We start from the raw sequence: 21,658 nt of genomic DNA on the forward strand, positions 1-21,658 counted from the left end.
CCTAATATCTTTTGATTGGGCGACAACAGCGCTGGTGCACTGTTCCCTTCTTGGAGGCGTTGCTTTTGAAGAGTCTGAATTTCAGGTGTTGTCTTGGTGGTGGATGTATTATTGTTGCAGGGCTGGGATACTGTAGCGGGACTTTTATTTCTTAGTTTTCTTTTTCTTTTTTTTGGCTGTGTGCATCCGTAATGTTTTAAGACATTGCGTTGTTGCAGAGGCTGGGTGTAATTGTTATCTTGTGATATTAATATATTCCCTTTATCGAAAAATAATGGTATTAGACATTGCTGAACTAAGAACTTGTTACTCGGAACTGTTAGTAAAGTCCCACATAAAAAGGGAAGGTAATATCCATGCCACTAATGTGAGGGGGCTCTCAGAATTTTTGGTGACGTTTGTTTGCAACTGTTTTGGGCCAGTAGCTTGTCAAAGCACGAAATACTGCCGCATTTCATATATTATGTTACAAAGCATAACCACTATTATGAATCATGCCACATTCATGCTTGACAGCCGATTTTATTAGAGTTTTTTAAGTATTTATGTGTATAATAGTAGGGAGCACAATTCTCCATTCAAGTTCAAGTTAGCTCCTGGATTCTCGGAAGGGTTCAATTATCTTGTATATTATGTTATTGGACATGGCTAATAGCTAGCCTCATTTACTCAGAAATGTTAGTTAGTTTCCACATAAATCGGCCAAAAAATGACTGTGTGCATCAATCAATGTAGAAACCAGGGCTAACCTCCGTAAAATAAATCGAAGAACAAATAAAAAGATACCATGTCAGTTCTGTGAGTGGGTTCTCATAAATTTGCTGCCACGTTGCATATATGCTTTTTTTTTTAGAACCACATATGACATATCCTTAATCGAAAACCAAGTTACATAAAGCAACACATATGAAAACTAAAAGACGATTGTGCTTATATATATGTGACACTACAGTACAGACAAATAGGAGAGTTACTTTTAGATATTTGCAAGATTTTAAATAACTAGTTGCAAAAACACTATAGCTGCAATCTTTTCTAGAATATGAAGGCTGCGCCCATGGCACCTTGTACAGCTATTCTAGCCAAGATCGACATAACCTCATCGCCGAAACAACTATACTTGTTTATTAATAAATGAAAATATATTAATATTAAGAAGATAAAAAGTTAGAATCAGTCTATGCAACAACTCAATATCAGAAGTAAGTTGAGACATCAAAGATGCTCACAACCAAATTATCAAAAAAAGTAGGCAAAATGAAATTGAAAAGCTGACACAGAAGCAACAACATCAACACTGAAATGGCTTCAGAACCGGAAATCTTCGCCTTCCCCATCGTTTGATTCAGTCATAGAAGTGTGACAAAATAACATGCAGTCCTCAATTGCAAGTATGAACTAAGCCCATTATAACATTGTATACGGGTATATGACCCAAAAAAGCGACTTAAATATTGGACTTTAGAGTTCTCAACAATTCAACAAGCCTTCCATAAGGGAATGTTAATATTAGAACACATACAGACAACTTTAAAGCTGCTGAAACTGTCCAAACAATTTACACTTTCTCTTCATGAATCGACCTCATCTGTTAAAAGAGAAGCCAATGTATAAAACTGATTCAGATAGGCAACTTTGAACGTGTTCCACCAATATGAAACATACAAGCGCATCAAATAGACCATCATCAAATTAATTAACAGGGTATGATCAAGGACAGCCAAGTACACCTAAAATACAAGCCTTCGAACCGAAATTAACAACATTACTGGAGATTCTCCAGCGGAGAACTATAAGCCATCATCGCCACTACAGCGAGCCCCTGTCTATCCTCGAGGGTCCCAAAAATTCCATATGAATGTCCATGCATTGCAACGTGTACTGAATACAGATATCTTTCGACACCACCATCGCCTTTCGATAGATCAATTGTTCCATGGAGGTTCACGAACCAAGGCGGTACATGCCGTCAGCCATGAACTGGCCGTCCATGTAGAGGGCAGCGGCGTTCTGTGGGTGGAATCCTTCCATCATGACAAACGGCATGTCCTCGGATGGCTTCCAATGCCGTTTCCTCTGGTTGATGAACCAGTTGTTGATCTGCTTCTGATCTAGGCCTGTAGATTCCGCAAGCGCAATCTTTTCCGTCTCCTACTCACCACATTGATCAAACAGTATAAGCTTTAGCAACAATACATAATGCAGCTGTAATTTGGGTTGGAATTCAATGCTGCTCAAGAATACAAATGGAAGAAAAAATATCAATTTTAAGGGATTGAAGTATATATCATACTGATGGGTAAGGCCATTTGTAGTGCAGCTCCCACCAGTGAAGCAGCTTCAGCCTTGCCTCCTTTGGGAGCTTCCCTTTCTTCTTCTTCTTAGAAAACTCTTGCCGGAGGCTGCTCAAGTAGCCGCTGTACTTCTTCAGCAGCTGGTATTTGAGCTCCTTATCCTCCGCGCGTGGGTCTATCTCAGGCGGCTCGTTTTCGCGCCCGCTTGCATCCATATCATCCTCAGAGGAGCCAACGCATTCAGACTTGCCATCTGCAAAAAAAAACAATGGTGGTGGTAAGACATGTTTTGTCGAGATTAGTGTTATTGCGTCCAAACTTGCTTCAGACATTCAGTCTAGACCATGTCAGGCAGCTATGGAGTGGACTCAGTGTTCAGAAAGCCCATCGCTTGTGTATAAACTATTCCATATGTCTAGGAATGCATGCAAGGGTAGAGTGCAACAGTGGAACCATGGACCTGTTAAGTGTGGCTAGACCGCTAGAATCACAATTAGCCAGAGTTTGGAACACAAGTAGTAAAAATAAGATCGCATAGAATCGATTATGAGAATGTCCCATTTTCTGAAGTGTGATTTCTTCATATGTCTGTAGTAGCAAAACAGAGCAAAGCTGGCTAAAAAGCTACAGCGATAGTCGTACATTAAAGAATATTTGTTTCGGCTTCATGCAACAGGTGTCCTATACCAGATTTCATTTTTTCGTAGAAAGAGTAAGGTGCAAGAAAACAGATCATAGAATTGACATAGCTTTCTAAGAAAATTGCCAAACTGAATATGCACTACATGGAAGCAGCAGTTAAATGAAAACGAGGTAAGAAAAGCAAACAGACAAAATTTGCACCATACCATCAGAAGAACCCTATTTCTTATATTAAACATTATCTGTATAATTTGCAAAGCACCTTACGAATAAACAAAATCGCTTGACCATAACTTGAAGTCAGATGCGCAGGAATAATATTGGATCTAGACGTATATATATCATGTATGGTGTCAGACCTTGTTGCCTAACCAGAAGATGGAATCACAAGATATGTATACAATATATATATGTGACCCCATATTGTAAATGTTCAATGTACGCTAAACCAAATTTCTAATTATTGTGCATGCACCTTGTACGCACAATTACGGGCGTATCAAGGGGTTCCCAAGTCACAAACTACTTCACCGTTTTGATCTCACATGCCCAATCTGATCACTTAAGTGAATAAATGGTTGGATCATGGTCATATTAGAAGAGGTGTACAGGATTAGAAAGAAAGAAAATCTTATTTCAACATATATCGGCGTGCACAATATACTGTTCAATGTGCACATTCGACAAATCAATGGCTGGAACTGTAAATAAGAAAATGATTGTGTGTAGTTGTTTAATAACCAAGTTCTAGAAGTTACATAATTTTGTTGAGATTCTATGATTCTATTTCTTCATTGAGAAAGCGAGCATGTATTTATGTTGATGAAAAAATAGTCTCAACCTTTTTTTTTCCTTTAATACTCTTCACATAATTTACCCTTCAGCCACGAAAAACAGTGGAGCACACAAAGGTTACATTCTAAATTAGTTTTCCTTTCCTTTAATACTCTTCACAAAATTTATTCTTCAGCTACGAAAAACAGTGGACCACAAAGGTAACAGGTAAATAGTTCCAACGGGGTCGAACAATTTATTCCAAGATGCAATTGATTTTTTCTGATATTGTAGATACATGTCTAGATTAGCTATATGAAAACAATTATACCGGTGGATTTGTAGTTTTATGTCTTCTGTAAATATATATTATTATGAAAAATAATAGTTAAAAGTTCCATATCCGATAATGTTGATAGTGAGAATTATAAACCAACCCCCAAAAAATATTTAACTAGCTACGTGTTTCTTACATCTGGATGAATGAAGGCCTGAGAACAAAGTAGGTGGGCTCTTTTAGCGGAATGAATTGATCTCTGAAAATATATGTACCAGAACAATATATAACACCTAGAGCTGTTGATAATCTTTGGATGCATGCATCCCACAACCATGGGGAGTGAGCATGCACACAGTAGTAGCCTACCAACAGTGCATCAGATCTCCCCATTATTCTGCTCAAATCTGCCTACACACTGTATATATATGTACTAATGTACATCTCCTACCACAAGCAGCACAGTTCCCCTTGAATACCCCCGGAAGACACGAGCGGCCAGCGGCCAGCATATCTGTGCTGTGCCTGCACTGCACCCCAGAGCTGGAAGAACCAGAAAGAGCAAAAGAGAGAGAGAAAAAACAACTACGGTCCTTGGAATCGGAACAGTGCTGGAACACTGGTTATCTTGCTAGATAGCCATAATGGCGTTTCCCCAAGGCATCTCTGCTGATCGATGTCTAAGAAAATTAACTATTCTAGTAGCTGGTGCAAGAAAAGAAGAGATGATTTGAAGCTTCATGCATAGAGATCGATGACTCTCCTGCTAGCTAGCAGCCTTGGAACCCTAACACAAAGGCTTCTAGCGACTTGTCATATAGTGAAAGAAAGAGAGAACGGAATTGATTAAATTAAGAAAAGGATTAGCTCAAAAGCAAGGATGATGTGTAGCGTGCATGCTCCATTAGCCATGTGCAATAAGATAATGGTTAATGAGAGGAGGAGAGGCATGAGACATGGCTCATCACTGTGCCCTCCATGGCAACCAAAGCTAGCTTCACATGATTAGTTAATTACTTAATCAATCCGGCCAATACTTAATTAATCTCAATTTATTATTAGTGCATGCAAAGCAAAGGCCTAGGGCCTTCTGCTTCCATAAAGTAATCTACAGATCAACTAAGCATATGCTAACAATGGCTATGATCCAAAGGCAACCACCTCCGTCATTCCGGAGCAACGTTACCCAATGCGGCAAGCCTCCCTCCGATCTCCCAGCAACAGACCCCAGTCCCACTCCCACATGGATGCAGCTAGCGATACAAATGTATAAATAAAACACACGAGCATGTAGCAGATGGGATGGGAGGAGAGGGGAGAGGAGTGTAGGCATGGCTTTACCGGCTAGCGAGAGGCGCGCCGAGCCGTGGCTGCCGCCGGTGATGGAGTCGAGCTGCGCCTCCACACGCTTGAGGAACTCCATTGCCTCGTCTATCGGTCGCGTCAGCTCCTCCCGGTACTTGGCCAGCATGTTGCAGTACGCCTCCTGCGCAATTAGCGCAAGGCGTTAGTTAGCAGTTGGCACACGCATCGGCGAATTGAGCAGCCATGGCCCATGGCATGGTGTGTGATCGGAATCGGGGACGAAGAAGACGGACCATGAACTGGTCGAGCTCCGGGTCGCGAGCCTCGTGGGGTCGGCCCGGCGGGCGGGCGTCCAGCTTCGCTGCCATGACCGTCAGCCGCTCCAGCACGTCTGGCGGCGCGCCGACCTGCGAATCAAACAAAACAAGAGCACGCAGTTATATGTCATGCTTGCTTATATAGCCGGCTCTGTGGAATTAATCGAATTTTGCGATTTTGACGAGCGTAGATATGCACTTTCTGGCAGTCGAGGTAGGCGGCGAGTAGGGCGGAGTACTGGGGGTGCGCCATGATCTTAGACTTGATGGCATCAGCCTCCGCCTGCGAGATCTCTCCACTGCTGCCGTGCTTGTTGGGGTGGTGGAACTGGTACTGCGACGACGACCCGGCGGCGGCGACGGCGGCCTGGTGCAACGCGAGCGGCGTGCCGTAGTACGCGCCGCCCATCGGCGCCACCGCCGTCGTGGTTGACAGCGGCTGCAGCTGCAAGAAGGACGACGCCTTGGAGCTGCTGCTGCTCCCCCCTCCTCCAGCTCCGAGATTCCCAAAGCTGCTCTGATCCATGAACAACTTAACAAACCCTAGATAGCAAGAAGAGAGAGAAAAAAGAGATCTCTCTCCTCGCTGTCTCGCAGCTCCGTCTACGGCAGTAATGGCGACTTGGAGGAGGAGGAGGAGGGAGAGGGAGGTGGATATTAATGGGCCGGAGATGGGAGATGGATGCGGAGTGGAAGGGAAGGGAAAGGTGGGGGAGCTAGCCGGGGCTGTTTGTGTGAGTGGCTGGTGGATGTCCTCTTTCTCGCGTCAAATCACGGCGGAGGGGGAGATGTATATGTACACCTGCTGGCTGCTGCGGTCGCATGGAATACTGGCACTCTGTTTCAGAACTGGACTTTATTTTTCCAAACATTATTTTCACCGGAAATCTACCGGGCACACTGCCCCTTCTCCGATACGGCGGATTACAATACCGGTAGCGAGCCTCTAAGAATGTTTGGAGGATATGTACAAAATTAGCCCCAGCCTACAAAACAAAGTTTCTGCATTTCTATGTTTTTATCATATAAAGTCTATTTGATATTTGAAATCACTCCATAAAATTCCAACTTTTTTCTTCAGACAGAATACATTCAACAACTTTCTAGAGCCATTGTTTTCAAAATATTCATATTCAAATGCACTAAATGTTAGACATGAAAATAGACCAACTAAATGCATCATATGATTATAGTATGATGCCTTTATTTATACTAATATATGCAGTATGCCAATCCAAATTATAGTATGATGCCTTTATTTAGACTAATATATGTGTGCTACTTAACTGAAAAAATCATAATACTAGTTGTCATGCAGACCATGGTGGGCATTCAATTCGTGAGATAGATCATTCAATGTTTTTTTTATAAAGGTCACTTTATTAATTTAAAGAACCCGACCTCTGCATAGCTAGGATCCACACAGCCGCAACAGTACAGTCATTACAATCACGGACTAGATTCAATGGTTTTAGACTTGTGTTTTTGTGCCAAAAAAAAATACTTTTGTGAAGCAAGTGTAATTTATGACTTGTGTATCGACTTTTCCTATTTATTATTTATTCAAAGCTCGTTGATTCTTTGATAAGTTTTAGATACATTCCTTTCTTTTCTATTCATCAAAAGGCTCTAAAATGGGAAATAACATTTCTACATTTAAAAAGTTGTTAATTCACATCACTCATTCTTATTGCCTGTGAACTAACTACTATGGCGGGACATTTATATCTTAATGATTCCTATACTTGCTTATTAAAATGGCTCTAGGACCATAAGAGGTGTATTAGCTCATATCTATGGTTGCACCTAATCTAGGCTCCGCCGTAAAGGAATGAAACTTGACCAGATATTCACCTTGTTGTGTAGAAATCTAAATGTCCCTTGGGAACGCTTGTCACATATAATTTCACACACACTTGTGCTTGTATTCCTGCTACATAGAGGATTGGGCTTTCTCTCATTGAGAGCATTGACTTGTTTCTATTTATTTCCAGTACTTTATTTTTTGCAAACTATAAACCCAAAACACCAAAACTACTACACCATTTTATTGTTTTACACTTTTACGTGTCAAACTTACTAAACAATACCTTCAACTTCTCGTGGGTTTGACAACCTTTCTTATTAACTTTCACTTGGGAGCCATCAATACACTTTTTTTGCGCTGTTGCCAGGGAGCGTAGCGCTATTGGTAAGTTGTTTGGTAAGGAAACTTGAAAGGTTTTTTTACTATTTATTATTTTATCATGGCTTTCTTAGGCTCTGAGGATATGAAACTAACTCTATATGGATATGATCATGTTGTTAAGAACAAGGTTGAAAAACCTCCTGAACCAAAAGTGGCATATCAAATCCCTATTGATATTGCCAAAAGGATATGAAACTAACTTTTGCAGGGGATGGAAACCAAACTGATATGGGGCATTTAAAGGCCATTGAAGATCTATGTTCTCATTTTAAACTTACTGGTATTCCTCATGATGATGTGAAAAGAAAGTTATTATATTTATCTCTTTTTGGCAGTGCTCGCATAAGTATTAGATCTCTGGATGGTAAATACCGTCTTGATTGGAAATATCTGAGGAAGTCTTTCTATTTCAAGTACTATACTCCGAAAGAAGCTTATAATGATTGTTGTCATATTTATAACTTTTGGCCTCATGTTGGATAAAGTATTGCTCAAGCTTGGAGGAGATTAAATGAACTCGTTCGTAAGAATGCTTGTCATGGTATTCTTGAAAGCATTATATTAATCAACTTCTATGTGAGATTACCTCAGCATCTTAGGAACTTTCTGAACAATTCCTATGAAGGAAGTTTCACTAATAGAACTAAAAAATAAGCATGTTACTTATTGGATATCATGTCTAGAAATATTGATGCTTGGAATCTTGATAAAGGTAACGAACCCGTTTTGAATATGAATATTCATGTGTAGAGAATATCCCTACTACTATATTGTTTAAAGAGCTAAGTAACAAGTTTGGCCTTGATCCTGATGTTTTATTAGAAGTTACTAAATATTTTGCTAACCATCTGAATGTCCCTAAAAAGGATTTGATTTTTATGTTGAGCCTTTTAAATACTCTAAGGTTTTCCCTAATGTTGTGAAACAAGTTAATCAAGTATCATCTGTCAAAATTGAATAATATGTTGAAACTCCTCCATATCCAAGCAGAGTGAAGGAAAACCTACTCACTACTGTTGCAAACAAGGGTGCTAGAAGATGTAGTGAACCATATGAACAAACTGAAATTCGGCATCAAATTCTGGCCATCAAAGAACTAAATGAAGAAACCCCTTGTGATGTTTATTTATGTGAAGATTCCACCACAGTAATTCAAGGTAACACCACCAAAGTTGGTAAACCTATTATATCATGTGCTATTTGGAACTTTGTGCTATCATGGTCTATGTGATATTGGAGCAAGTATAATTCCGATGCCATTTCTCTCTCCTTCTCTCTCTCTCTCTCTCTCTATATATATATATATATATATATATATATATATATATGTATGTATATATATATATATATATATATATATATATATATATATCTTGAAATCAAGCCTGACATTGATCCCATACACATCGAAGAGACATGTATAACTATCCAACTATCTAATACAAAGTTTATTTGTCCTCTAGGTACGGTTAGAGATGTTGAAGTATTAGTAGGAAATATCAAATACCACACATAGTTTTTTGTGCTTGGTTGCTCCCAAGACTCCTTTTGTCCGATCATATTTGGTATGCCATTCTTACATATTGTCGATGCTTAAATTAGTTTTGCTGGAGATTCCTGTCCACGAAGGAACATGGGCATCACCAAACCCGAAAGATTCCGAACACAGCGGACTCAATATCACGTCGTCGCCTTACCGAAGGCAGGCACTGCAGAGAGAGACACAACAGTTACCCAGGTTCAGGGCCCTCGGAGAGGTAAAACCCCTATGTCCTGCTTTGGTAGATGTATTGCATGTCACAATGGAGAAGATGACCATACAGATGTCTAGGATTTGTGATCCCTATGGATTGTCCCCTTCTACGCTAGCAAGGCTAGTCCTTTTATAGAGGAGCTGGTCCTCTTCCCCATGAAATATCTTGAGGGGGGAGGGTTGCCACATCTCCAAACCATGGGTGGGAAACTAGCCCACCCTTTACAGGATGGACATAGTCCATGATGGATTAACGTGTCGGTCCATGGATGACATAGGAATCCCCAAATGGGCCTGCCGAAGATGGTACCCGGGGTTTACTGAAGGCCCACGACTCGATGAATATGAAGATTCGGAAGCCCAAGTTAGTACTAAGGAAAGCTAGAGTTGTATTAGGAAATACGTACTTGTAATCTTGCGGGATGAGTTAGAAACCCTCCCGGACTCACGTAACTTGTGTATGACGAATCCCTCGGCTCCGCCTCCTATATAAGGGGGAGTCGAGGGACAAAGAAAGGATCGAATCATTGTCTTACGCAACCTTAGTTTTTACATTGTCGAGTACTTTTCGGCTGAAACCCTCGGGATCTACTTGCCCTCTACTTCCGACTAAAACCCTAGTCTACAATACGTAGGCATTGATAAGTTAATCCCTTGTCAATTGGCGCCGTCTGTGGGAATTAGAGGTGTCAAGGATCTGATCTTGATGGCACGTTGAAGATCGTCGACTTCGTTAACTGCAAGCAATGCGATGGACAGAGGTAAACAGATCGAAACTGGTCTAGTTGATTTTGTTCCTCACCCGCCCTCCCGTTTCGATGCATATGCGTATCTGGAGGAGCCCATGGAGATGACGTTCGGAAAGTTCCACTTCCGCGTCGAGAAAGAAGGAGCGTATCGTCTCGAAATTCCGATCTCGTCGGGATTATCATCGGTCGATCCTGATTTTTCGAGTTCAGCATTGTTAATCGAGTCAGGCGACGAGGAGACTTCGTTGCCACGCTTCATCAGCACCAGGGCAAGTGAAAAACTCGCCAAGATCTTCAGCGACATGTCCTTCGAGTCGTCTGCGGACTCTGATATAAGCAGCGACTCAGATAGCATCGACAGCTTCAACTTCATCGACAGATCTATTGCTGCTGGAAAGGTCTTCACCAATCTATATGATGGTGTCACCAATCCCGAAAAATATCAAAGTTCAAAATATCATCAGATCTATGCAATTGGAGAACCAAGCCGATCAGAGCCGGAGACATCAGAGGCTTTCGACGATGCGGGAAGCCCATATGTCGATCCCGCTGATCTCAGGCGAGGTTTAGGCACTAAGTATGTTGGGCCTACACCGCGCCTAAGGGTTCAACTCCCACAAGAAGCGTGGGACAGAGCCGCAAGAGCCATGGATGGTACAGAACCAATGACCACAGCTGCTACTGCAGAAGAATTGCAAGCTTACCAATACAGACTTGCTCGTGTTAGCAGAGAATTAGAAAAACAGACAGCTGCCCTGAATAGAAGAAGGGAGGCGGCTTCCGCGTCAAGTAGGCGAAGGGCGGATTTAAGCCGACATTCAGGAACTTCGGGAGATAGTCACAGAGAAGCTCGGAACAGAGCAAGCTCTCGGCTGCAAAACATACCTGAGGCAGACAGGGAGAATCTAGTTCAAAACCTCGACATGTCTTTTATGTCAATCGACACGAGAGGAAATATCATTCCCAAAACACCGGAAGCGGGATACATGGCAACGCAAGCTTTCATCCTAGCGTCCAGGCCACCTCCCGGAGACCCAAGAGAAGCGTTGTATAACATGGCCATGGCAGGATGTGGAGCCATGGGAGCAGCATTTGCAACTACACCTCCCGAAGGAGCTGCAAGGTAAAATAGTCCACGACCTACTGTAGCAGTCCAGGATCCCCCGAGAGCGAGCGGGGTTAGAGATACAACGACTCAGGCAACAGTGATAGAGTGCGACAGGATAGAAGGGAACATCGACATTCACCAGAAGTTGACGAAGAAGATATGTGCGGACTCCCGTGCTTTACGAGACGAGTTCGAAAAACTCGAGTCTCGTCAGGATTTAAGTTGCCCGACAATTTCAAGAAATTTGATGGACTACAAGATCCCGAGGATTGGCTAGTCGATTATCTCGAGACAGTGAAGCTGATAGGGGGAACCAAAGCAACAGCCATGCAGAGCATTCAAGTACACCTCAGTGGAGCCGCACGATCTTGGATAAAGAAGCTTCCTCGAGGTTCCATCGACAGTTGGGACAGTTTCGAGGATGTGTTCGTCAAGAATTTCCGATCTACTTGCAAAAAACCCGCATCACTAGAAGAGTTGAGGTCGTGTAGACAAAAGCATGATGAATCAATGAGAAAGTACATCCAGAGGTGGAACATCATTAAAAACTCGGCAGAGAACATATCTGACGAGAGGGCAATAGATGCGTTTGTAGCAGGAATTCGACGAGGAGATTTTGTCGAAGACTTGGGAAGAACAAAACCAAGAACAGTATCAGCATTAATGGAGATAGCAAACAGGTGGGCAAATGGAGAAGATTATGTTCATAATAAGCGACATAGGTCACCAGAGGAGGACCGCAGTCAAAACTTTCAAAATAGACGATGATTCTCTCGGCAGTTTTCGAATTATGATGCTCCTGGCCAAATATCGGCTGGCTTCCAAGGAAATACTGGAGGAAACAGTCGAGATGATTATCAAAGGAGTAGCGAACAGCGGGGAGACAACAGAGATGATTCCCGCAACAATAGACATAATAGTGGGCCAAGGTTCCAGAGACCATATGTGTCTCCCGAGGATATGATGAACGGACCGTGTCAAATGCATTTTTATCTTGACAGTAACGGGAAGAGACAGTCAGGACATTTCTGCATAAAGATTGTCGAAATTTTCAAGCAATGTTGAGATTTGCAGGGCAAGCTAATGTTCAAGCAACGCATAGAAACCCCCAGGGGCCAAGGAGTGAGATCCACCTTCCACCTCCTCCCGCAATTACGGACGAAAAACGGCACCAGCTCAGAATAGCGGCAGCACCACACCCACCTCCATATGTCGATCCTAACCCCAATGGCGCGGTCTCGATGATTTAGAAAGCTAGGCCGTATAATAGGGCTCAGAAAGTAATCTCGCGACAAGTGTTCATGGTAGAGAAGATGCCTCCACCAACGATTGAGTATCTAAATTGGTCGGGACAGGACATTGGCTTCACAATAGCGGATCACCCGCAGCAAGTTCCTCGACCAGGGCAGTCAGCACTTATTTTGCCAGCAGTGATCGCAGGATTCGACGTATCTCGAGTATTCATAGACGGAGGGAGCAGCCTAAACCTTATGTATGCAGATACGCTAAGGAAGATGAACATATCGTTGGCAAAACTAAACCAACTAACACGCGTTTCCATGGTATCACGCCAGAGAAGCCGAGTTATCCGTTGGGGAAGATCAATCTCGACGTTCAGTTTGGAACCCGAGAAAACTACAGGATAGAAAGGCTGGAGTTTGAAGTTGTGGATTTCCCATCGAAATATCACGCCTTGTTGGGAAGACCAGCATATGCGAGGTTTATGGCGGTACCACACTACACGTACCTGTTGTGGAGGTTACCTGGACCTAAGGGACCAATTACAGTCAAAGGCAGTTTCGCCGTTAGCTGATAAATGCGACAAGGATTTTCATCGACTGTCAGAAACTTTCGGGATGCAAGCAGAATATATGGCGTCAAGGCTCACAACTGATTATGATGTGTTGCCAGATGTAGGAAGGCCTCTCAGGGAGCCAACCTTTAACACTACGAAAGATTCCAAGGAGGTGCAGATTCACCCGACAGATCCAAAGAAAACGACGTCCATTGCAACAGACATGGACCTCGCATAGGAAAGCGCGCTCGTCGAGTTCCTCCGTGAGCACTGGGAAAATCTTCGCATGGTGTCCAGCTGACATGCCAGGAGTACCCAGGGAACTTGCCGAGCACCACCTAAACTTGGATCCAATAGCGAGACCAATCAAACAACCTTTGCGGCGTTTTTCGGAACCAAACCGCAAAGCCATGTGATACGCGTGAAGCACACGTCCGTTGGGAACCCCAAGAGGAAGGTGTGATGCATACAGCAGCAAGTTTTCCCTCAGTAAGAAACCAAGGTTATCGAACCAGTAGGAGTCAAGGAACACGTGAAGGTTGTTGGTGGCGGAGTGTAGTGCGGCGCAACACCAGGGATTCCGGCGCCAACGTGGAACCCGCACAACACAATCAAAGTACTTTGCCCCAACGTAATAGGTGAGGTTGTCAATCTCACACGGCTATGACTGTAAACAAAGAATTAGATGTATAGTGTGGAAGATGATGTTTGTTTGCGAAGAACGATGCAAAGAACAAGTATTGCAGTAGATTGTATTTCAGATGTAAAGAATGGACCGGGGTCCACAGTTCACTAGTGGTGTCTCTCCGATAAGAAATAGCATGTTGGGTGAACAAATTACAGTTGGGCAATTGACAAATAAAGAAGGCATAAAAATGCACATACATATATCACGATGACTACTATGAGATTTAATCGAAGCATTACGACAAAGTACATAGACCGCTATCCAGCATGCATCTATGCCTAAAAAGTCCACCTTCAGGTTATCATCGGAACCTCTTCCAGTATTAAGTTGCAAACAACAGACAATTGCATTAAGTATGGTGCGTAATGTAATCAACACAAATATCCTTAGACAAAGCATTGATGTTTTATCCCTAGTGGCAACAAGACATCCACAACCTTAGAACTTTCATCACATCGTCCAGCATTCATTGGAGGCATGAACCCACTATCGAGCATAAATACTCCCTCTTGGAGTCACAAGTATCAACTTGGCCAGAGCCTCTACTAGCAACGGAGAGCATGCAAGAACATAAACAACACATATATGCTAGATTGATAATCAACTTGACATAGTATTCCATATTCATCGGATCCCAACAAACACAACATGTAGCATTACAAATAGATGATCTTGATCATGATAGGAAGCTCACAAGATCTAACATGATAGCACAATGAGGAGAAGACAACCATCTAGCTACTGCTATGGACCCATAGTCCAGGGGTGAACTACTCACACATCGATCCGGAGGCGATCATGGTGATGAAGAGACCTCCGGGAGATGATTCCCCTCTCCGGCAGGGTGCCGGAGGCGATCTCCTGAATCCCCCGAGATGGGATTGGCTCTCGGTACTAGGGTTTTCGCGACGAAGGCTTTAAGTAGGCGAAAGGGCGGAGTCGGAGGGCTGACGGGGGTCCCACACCATAGGGCGGCGCGGGCCCCACCCAGGCCGCGTGGCCCTGTGGTGTCGGCGCCCCGTCGCCCCACTTCGTTTCCCTTTCGGTCTTCTGGAAGCTTCGTGGAAAAATAAGACCCTGGGCGTTGATTTCGTCCAATTCCGAGAATATTTCCTTTGTAGGATTTCTCGAAACCAAAAACAGCGAGAAAACAACAACTGGCTCTTCGGCATCTCGTCAATAGGTTAGTGCCGGAAAATGCATAAAAATGACATAAAGTGTGTATAAAACATGTGAGTATCATCATAAAAGTAGCATGGAACATAAGAAATTATGGATACGTTTGGGACGTATCACCATGCTGTCAGAGATTGATCGACTCAGAGAGGCTGGTTTTATCAAAGAGCTACATACAGAGGCTACGTGGGTAGCTAACCCAGTGCTAGTCCCGAAGAAAAACACGAAAGTCCTTCGCATGTGTGTCGACTTTACGTGTCTCAATAAACACTGTCCAAAGGATCACTTTCCCCTCCCAAGGATCGATCAAATCATCGACTCCACGGCAGGATGTGAACGTCTTTCCTTCCTGGACGTGTATTCTGGTTATAACCAGATTAGATTAAAAGAAGATGATGAAGTCAAGACAGCGTTCATAACACCTTATGGCGTGTTTTGCTACAGAACAATGCCTTTTGGTCTGAAAAACGCGGGAGCAACATATCAGCGGATGATGCAGAAGTGCTTGGCAACACAGATTGGGAAAAACGTACAAGTATACATTGACGATGTCGTCATAACATCAAAAAAGGGGACAACATTGATCGAAGATCTAAAGGAAACTTTCGACAACCTTGACAAGTTTTGCCTCAAACTGAACCCGACGATGTGTTCTTTCGGCGTCCCTGTAGGAGAACTTCTCGGGTTCCTAGTCTCAGCAAGAGCAATCGAGGCCAATCCAGAAAAAATTCAAGCTATTGTAACAATGAGGAAGCCAACAAAGTTAAAAGAAATACAACAATTAACTGGGCGAGTCGCAGCTTTAAGCAGGTTCGTCGCCAGGCTGGGAGAAAAGGCGTTACCGTTTTATGCTTTGATTAAGCAAGGAGAGAAGTTTCAGTGGAACGAAGAGGCGGACAAAGCTTTCGAGGATCTCAAACGCACAATCTCGACACCACAAATCTTGGTGGCGCCTAAGGAGAAGGAACCCCTCTTGCTATACATTGCAGCCACACCTCAGGTGGTCAGCACAGCACTCGTAGTCGAAAGGGAGGAAGAAGGAAAACTCCATGGAGTACAGAGGCCAGTATATTACATCAGCGAAGTATTATCGCCTTCAAAACAGCGGTACCCGCAGTACCAGAAGCTAGCATATGGAGTGTTTACAACCGCAAGAAAACTGCGGCACTATTTTTCGGCACATCCGATAATAGTGGTCAATGAGGCGCCTTTATCCAATATACTAAACAATCCAGAAGCTACGGGTCGTGTCTCCCTGTGGGGAATAGAGCTTTCCCCTCGGGACATCACGTATGAAAAAAGAAAAGCAATAAAGTCACAAATTCTACCAGACTTCATCGCAGAGTGGATGGAGTTACAAAATACGGGACCCCTAGATTTATCGAGAATCTGGACTATGAACTTCGACGGGTCCAAGAGATTAGAGGGAGCTGGAGCAGGCGTGATACTAATATCACCTGAAGGCGACAAGTTAAAGTATGTCTTACGGATGACGTTTCCAAACACATCTAATAATGAGGCAGAATACGAAGCTCTCATACACGGGATGAAGATGGCGAAGGCTTGTGGTGCAACTCGATTAAAAATCTTCGGCGACTCACAGTTGTTGGCTCAGCAAGTCATGAATCAGTGCGATGCAGTCAATGATAGTATGATAGCATACAGGGAAGTGTATAATGAGCTAGAGAAGCTGTTTGATGGATGCAAGGTAAATCACATCAGCAGGTTGAGCAATGATGAAGCCGATGTTCTTGCAAATATCGGGTCGCAATGTCTCGCGATTCCACCAGGCGTGTTTTGGGAGGAAATAGCCGAGCGATCTACAAAGTCGAAGAAACCAAAGAAGAAGGAGAAAGATGAGAAACCCTCGGGGGCTACAAAAGCAGCACTGGAAGAAGAAGAGGAACAGGACCTAGTAATGATGGTGCAAATTCCATGGATGAAGGCGTACATATCATACATCCTAAGGAAAGAAATACCCGACGATCCAGTTGAAGCAAGGCGAGTTATTAGACGTTCTAAACCCTTTACTGTGGTCAAAGGGGAGTTATACAAGTGAAATATTTCGGGAGTGTTGCAAAGGTGCGTCACACCCGAAGAAGGAAGGATAATTTTGAAGGATGTACACGAAGGAATATGTGGTTATCATGCAAGCAGCCGAGCTATAGCAGCCAAAGTTTTCAGAGCAGGATTTTATTGGTTGACAGCAATCGAGGATGCAAAAGAAATAGTTCGTACTTGCGACGCGTGCCAGAGATTTGCCGCAAAACCTCACTCTCCGGCAGCAGAATTGATGCCAATACCATTATCTTGCCCCTTTGCTCAGTGGGGTCTCGATATGGTGGGAAAATTGCACAAGGCCTCACCAGGAGGATACGAGTATATGCTCGTAGCTGTCGACAAATTCACCAAGTGGATAGAAGCAAAGCCGATAAATTCACCAGATGGAGCATCTGCGATCAAGTTCGTGAAAAGTATCGTCTTCCGGTTTGGAGTACCTCATAGCATAGTCACGGACAATGGCAGTAATTTCACATCCAAGGAATTCAAGGCATATTGTGCAGAGGTAGGCATCAAACTACACTTTGCATCAGTTGCGCACCCGCAGACTAATGGTCAAGTCGAGAAAGCCAATGGTATCATCTCGCAATGGTATCAAAAAAAGCTTGCTAGCACCATTGGAAAAAGCGCGACATACTTGGCCAGAGGAGCTGCCAAGTGTATTATGGAGTATTCGAACAACACCAAATACAGCGACACAGGAGACTCGTTTTTCCTGGTCCATGGAGCTGAGGCAGTGCTGCCGATAGAAATAGAGCATGATTCTCCAAGAGTCACGGAATATGACGAAGATGCTTCCAGAAAAGCATTGGAGGACGATGTCGATGCACTCGACGAAGCTCGAGATGAAGTATTATCACGAGTCACTAAGTACCAGCAAGACCTAAAAAACTACCACAGTCAACGTTTGCGACCAAGATCCTTTCAGGTAGGCGACTTAGTTCTTCGGCTTACACAAAAAAGCCATGAAAAACTCGAGTCGCCGTGGCTTGGCCCTTACATCGTCACAGAAGTACTCGAAGGAGGAGCATACAGGATAAAGGACAAGAAGACAGGGGTTGCTAAGCAAAACCCCTGGAACGTGGCGCAGCTAAGGCGTTTTTACGCTTGAAGTCGAAATATAGTCCTCCTTGTAAACATACAATGTACTGAAACGCCCGCGAGTTTTCAGACGCACTCTTTTCCTTTCAGGGCACCGAGTGGGGCTGAAAGGTTTTTAATGAGGCGGGCTCGCGATGGTGCAATATAGTAAAAGATATTTGTGATATACATCTTTTTCGTCGACAGGCTCGGTGGCTCATAACCCGCGGTAACAAAATATATATGAACTCCCGCAAAATAGTAAATTCACCATGGTGCAAAAATAGCTCGAGCACCGGCCAAAGGCTCGGGGGCTTTGGAATATAGATTATACTTACAATACACACAACTTTATCTTCCAGAAAATTTCGACAAGGAAAAATATACAGGAACTCCCGCAATATAGTAAAATTCAGTTGCTACCTAGTATATCATCTATGTTTATCCTATCATTGTTTGCAGCACCAGTTCTATGTTCAGCATAGCTACCCTTCACGAAGAATTCAGCATCCATCCGAAGAAGTTCCGTCCATCATCTCTTCTGCTACAGGAGTTACAGTGTCGTTGATTTTATCAATGTTCCTCTTCCGCTTCGCCTGCTTGGCCAGACACTTGGCGACAATGCGAGTCAGATCTAACTTCGGGTAGCAGATCTGTATCATAATCATGGCGAATCTTGCCCCAGCAGATAGTTGAGCCCGCACAAATTCATGCATACGAGGGGCATCTCGAGATTTTTCCATCAAAGCAGGAAGGGTTTCTGGAATTTTGTTGCGTGGAAACATGGTACTATAGACTAAATACAAGGTTCTTGTGCAGAAGTCGAGAAAGTCGCGGACCTGAATCGCGCGATCTTGAAATCTGACGATTTGGCGAGTACGCTTAGGAGTAACCCAGAAATTAGAACCATGCTGAAGGGCAAGATTGAGAAGCACATTGGTTCGGGCTTCAACACGCTGATCTTCGGCAGCAGTATCCAGAAAAGAACCTGTTTTAGCGGAAGCAGCAGCAAGGAATAGAAGATAATAAGAATAAAATACAGTATGACCAAGTTTGCAGAAGCGTACCCGTCATATCCAAGCTGGAATCATTCATCAGTTGAAGCATAAAATTCTCTCGAGAAGTAGCTTCAGCAGCTTCAGCAACCGCGGTTTCCTTCAACGCTAGGGCTTCCTGAGCTTGCTAAACAGCCAGGTTCTCACTTTCAGATGATCTTCGAGACTGTTCCATTATCACGAGAGCTTGTTTTTTCATCGACTGCAGTTGTTGACGGAGTTCGTCCAAATCTTCATTCTATGCAGCACTCGATGAACCTCCAATAAACTCGTCAGCGGAGGACTTTTTCGAGCAAGACACAGCAGGCAGAGCAGTCGAGGAAGGAGGCACCATGGTATCATTGTCAAAAATCAACTGGAAAGAAATATTTCGATATCAATAACTTGGAAACATAGCTTTTCATTAATAAGGTCAGATATTTACATGGCTATTACAAAAGGAGGGTTCCTAATGACTTAATGGAGCAGTTGTCGCCAAAACAACTATGGTGACAACATCAAAAGAGAAATAACACAAAAGAGAAGACAAGGTGGTCTACTTGACCACCGGCTTCGATGAACTAGGAGCGGGAGTTGGCTTGCATCCAAGATAGGCGAGGATTTTCTTTGAATTTGGCTTGGCAGCCTTAATTAAAGACTGCCACTTCTTCGTCTCCATCTCCTTCACGTCGCCAACTCTCGCCCATTCGATATCTTGTTGGCTCTCAGCAACCAAGTTGATAGTGCCTTCGACACCAACTTTCAAACCTTCTTGGCGAAGTTTGAGCCCAAGATCTTCTTGAGAATTGAAGCACTTGGCGAGAGCAGTAAAAGTCGTGGGTTCTTCCTTCTTCGTGAAGAAGTAGGGAAAAAGCCGCGACAGACCTGTTCTGGCGTCGGCAAGGCCTTCGCGTGCCTCATCTCCATGGATCTCAAGGAGGGAAAGCGCGTCGAGAAGGCGATCACCTTCCGGGTTTTCCAGGTCATAGTCTTGCTGCGTTTTCCCTAAGTGAGTAAAAAGAAGTTTGTCAAGGAAAAGCGAGCCAAGAAGAATTTGATGACCCGAAGAAATAGCAGTGATATGAGTACTTACTCACAAAACGTCGACTCTGCGACTCCAAGCGAGTGAGGATTTCTTTTTCACGAGCAGACTGCTGGGCTATGTTTTTGCTTAACGAAGTTTCCGCGTCGTGAAGTCTTTTTCGAAGATCTTCGACAGCGGCAGCATCTCCTTCAGCTTTCTTGTGAGCTATTTCGCTTTGCTCTAACTTGATAGCAAGAGCATCAGCTCGTTTGTTAGCTTCTGCAAGAGTGTCTGGCAAAACAAATGACGGTAAAATGTCATGACAAAATAATGAAGGATTCTATTCAGCAGAAGAGGCAGGAAAAAATAGTACCTTCAAGCTTCTTGGCATGATCACGGTACCCGATGAATTGGGTACCGAGATTTATAAACTCCTTCATCAAAGGCTGCAAAGAAAAAATAGAGAACGAAAAGTCAATATAGGAAGCGAAAAAGTTCGACAGCAACAAGCAAAGGAGAAGTAAAAAACAAAGGAGAGTCGAAAGCATTGAAATATTCGGGACATAAAGAAGTGAACAACTTACATCATCCATTGAATGAGTCGTGGAACTACCAATTAGCAAGGTAGGCTCCTTGGCCGGCTCGACCCTAGCCCTCTTTGGCGAAGGGGCACGGGGGCTTGCAATTGGAGTTGGATGCTCGATGTCTTGCTGAGGAGGCGAGGTTTCATCCCCATCAGGTTGAGCTTCAGAGACAACTAAATTACGCGACGTAGTCGTTCGAGCATTCGCGTCAATAGGTGGATTTTCATCCTCATCACCACTACAATAAAAAGGCGACAATATAAGAAACAACATAGACAAAATATCTAGAGCAAACAAAAAAGAGTAGCAAGAACTTACGAGCTGACAAGGGCATCTTCGTAATGGTTGAAAGTTGTCCTTTCTTCAGTAGGAGCAACTTCTTCGACAGGAGATGCGCCGGCTTTGGAGGTGCCAGAATCAGCAACTTCGTCCCTTTTTCTCTTGTTCCTTGGAGAAACAGCGGAGGGGAGGGAGTGTGCCGATTCGGTAGCCTCAGAATCGACTTCTTTTTCAGAGGAAGCCGCGGATTTTTGAAAACCCGCGACTTCACTCTCAGGGCGAGAAGTACCCTGGTTGTCGTCGGTGACAACAGTCCGTTCTTCGACTTCTCCAACTTCGGGAAGGGGAGGAAGAGGCGACGCAGTTTTGTGGTTCTGGACAAGATAGAAAAAGTATCGACAGTAATTTGTATTAATAACAGCAGTCAAAGAAATAGCAGTACAAAAAGAGAAGAAGAGTGAATGAACAAGCAGACGATAAAAATATATTACCTGCGGGAGCGTGTTGGGGGCGCTATATGGCGTCACACG

General features: G+C 43.6%; 1 protein-coding gene across 1 annotated transcript; it reads right to left on the reverse strand.

Annotated features, from left to right (window-relative positions):
- Positions 1 to 1,944: 1,944 nt before the first annotated feature.
- LOC124676407 (homeobox protein knotted-1-like 12) lies at positions 1,945 to 6,135 on the reverse strand. The gene is made up of 5 exons (XM_047212477.1): positions 5,809 to 6,135; positions 5,586 to 5,699; positions 5,329 to 5,473; positions 2,294 to 2,547; positions 1,945 to 2,151 (listed from the first exon to the last, which is right to left on the reverse strand). Exons 1-5 carry the CDS (start codon positions 6,133 to 6,135, stop codon positions 1,945 to 1,947), a joined length of 1,047 nt encoding a protein of 348 aa, XP_047068433.1.
- Positions 6,136 to 21,658: the final 15,523 nt, after the last annotated feature.

This window comes from Lolium rigidum, chromosome 7 (genome assembly GCF_022539505.1).
Source record: "Lolium rigidum isolate FL_2022 chromosome 7, APGP_CSIRO_Lrig_0.1, whole genome shotgun sequence".
Lineage (NCBI taxonomy): Eukaryota > Viridiplantae > Streptophyta > Magnoliopsida > Poales > Poaceae > Lolium > Lolium rigidum.

Coding starts and splice junctions, on each gene's coding strand:
- LOC124676407 (XM_047212477.1), bottom strand. CDS start 6,135: ATGGATCAGAGCAGCTTTGGGAATCTCGGAGCTGGAGGAGGGGGGAGC. Junction 2,548..5,328: donor GGCGCGCCTCTCGCTAGCCG/GTAAAGCCATGC, acceptor TTTTTTTTGCAG/ATGGCAAGTCTGAATGCGTT. Junction 2,152..2,293: donor ACAAATGGCCTTACCCATCA/GTATGATATATA, acceptor TGTGGTGAGTAG/GAGACGGAAAAGATTGCGCT.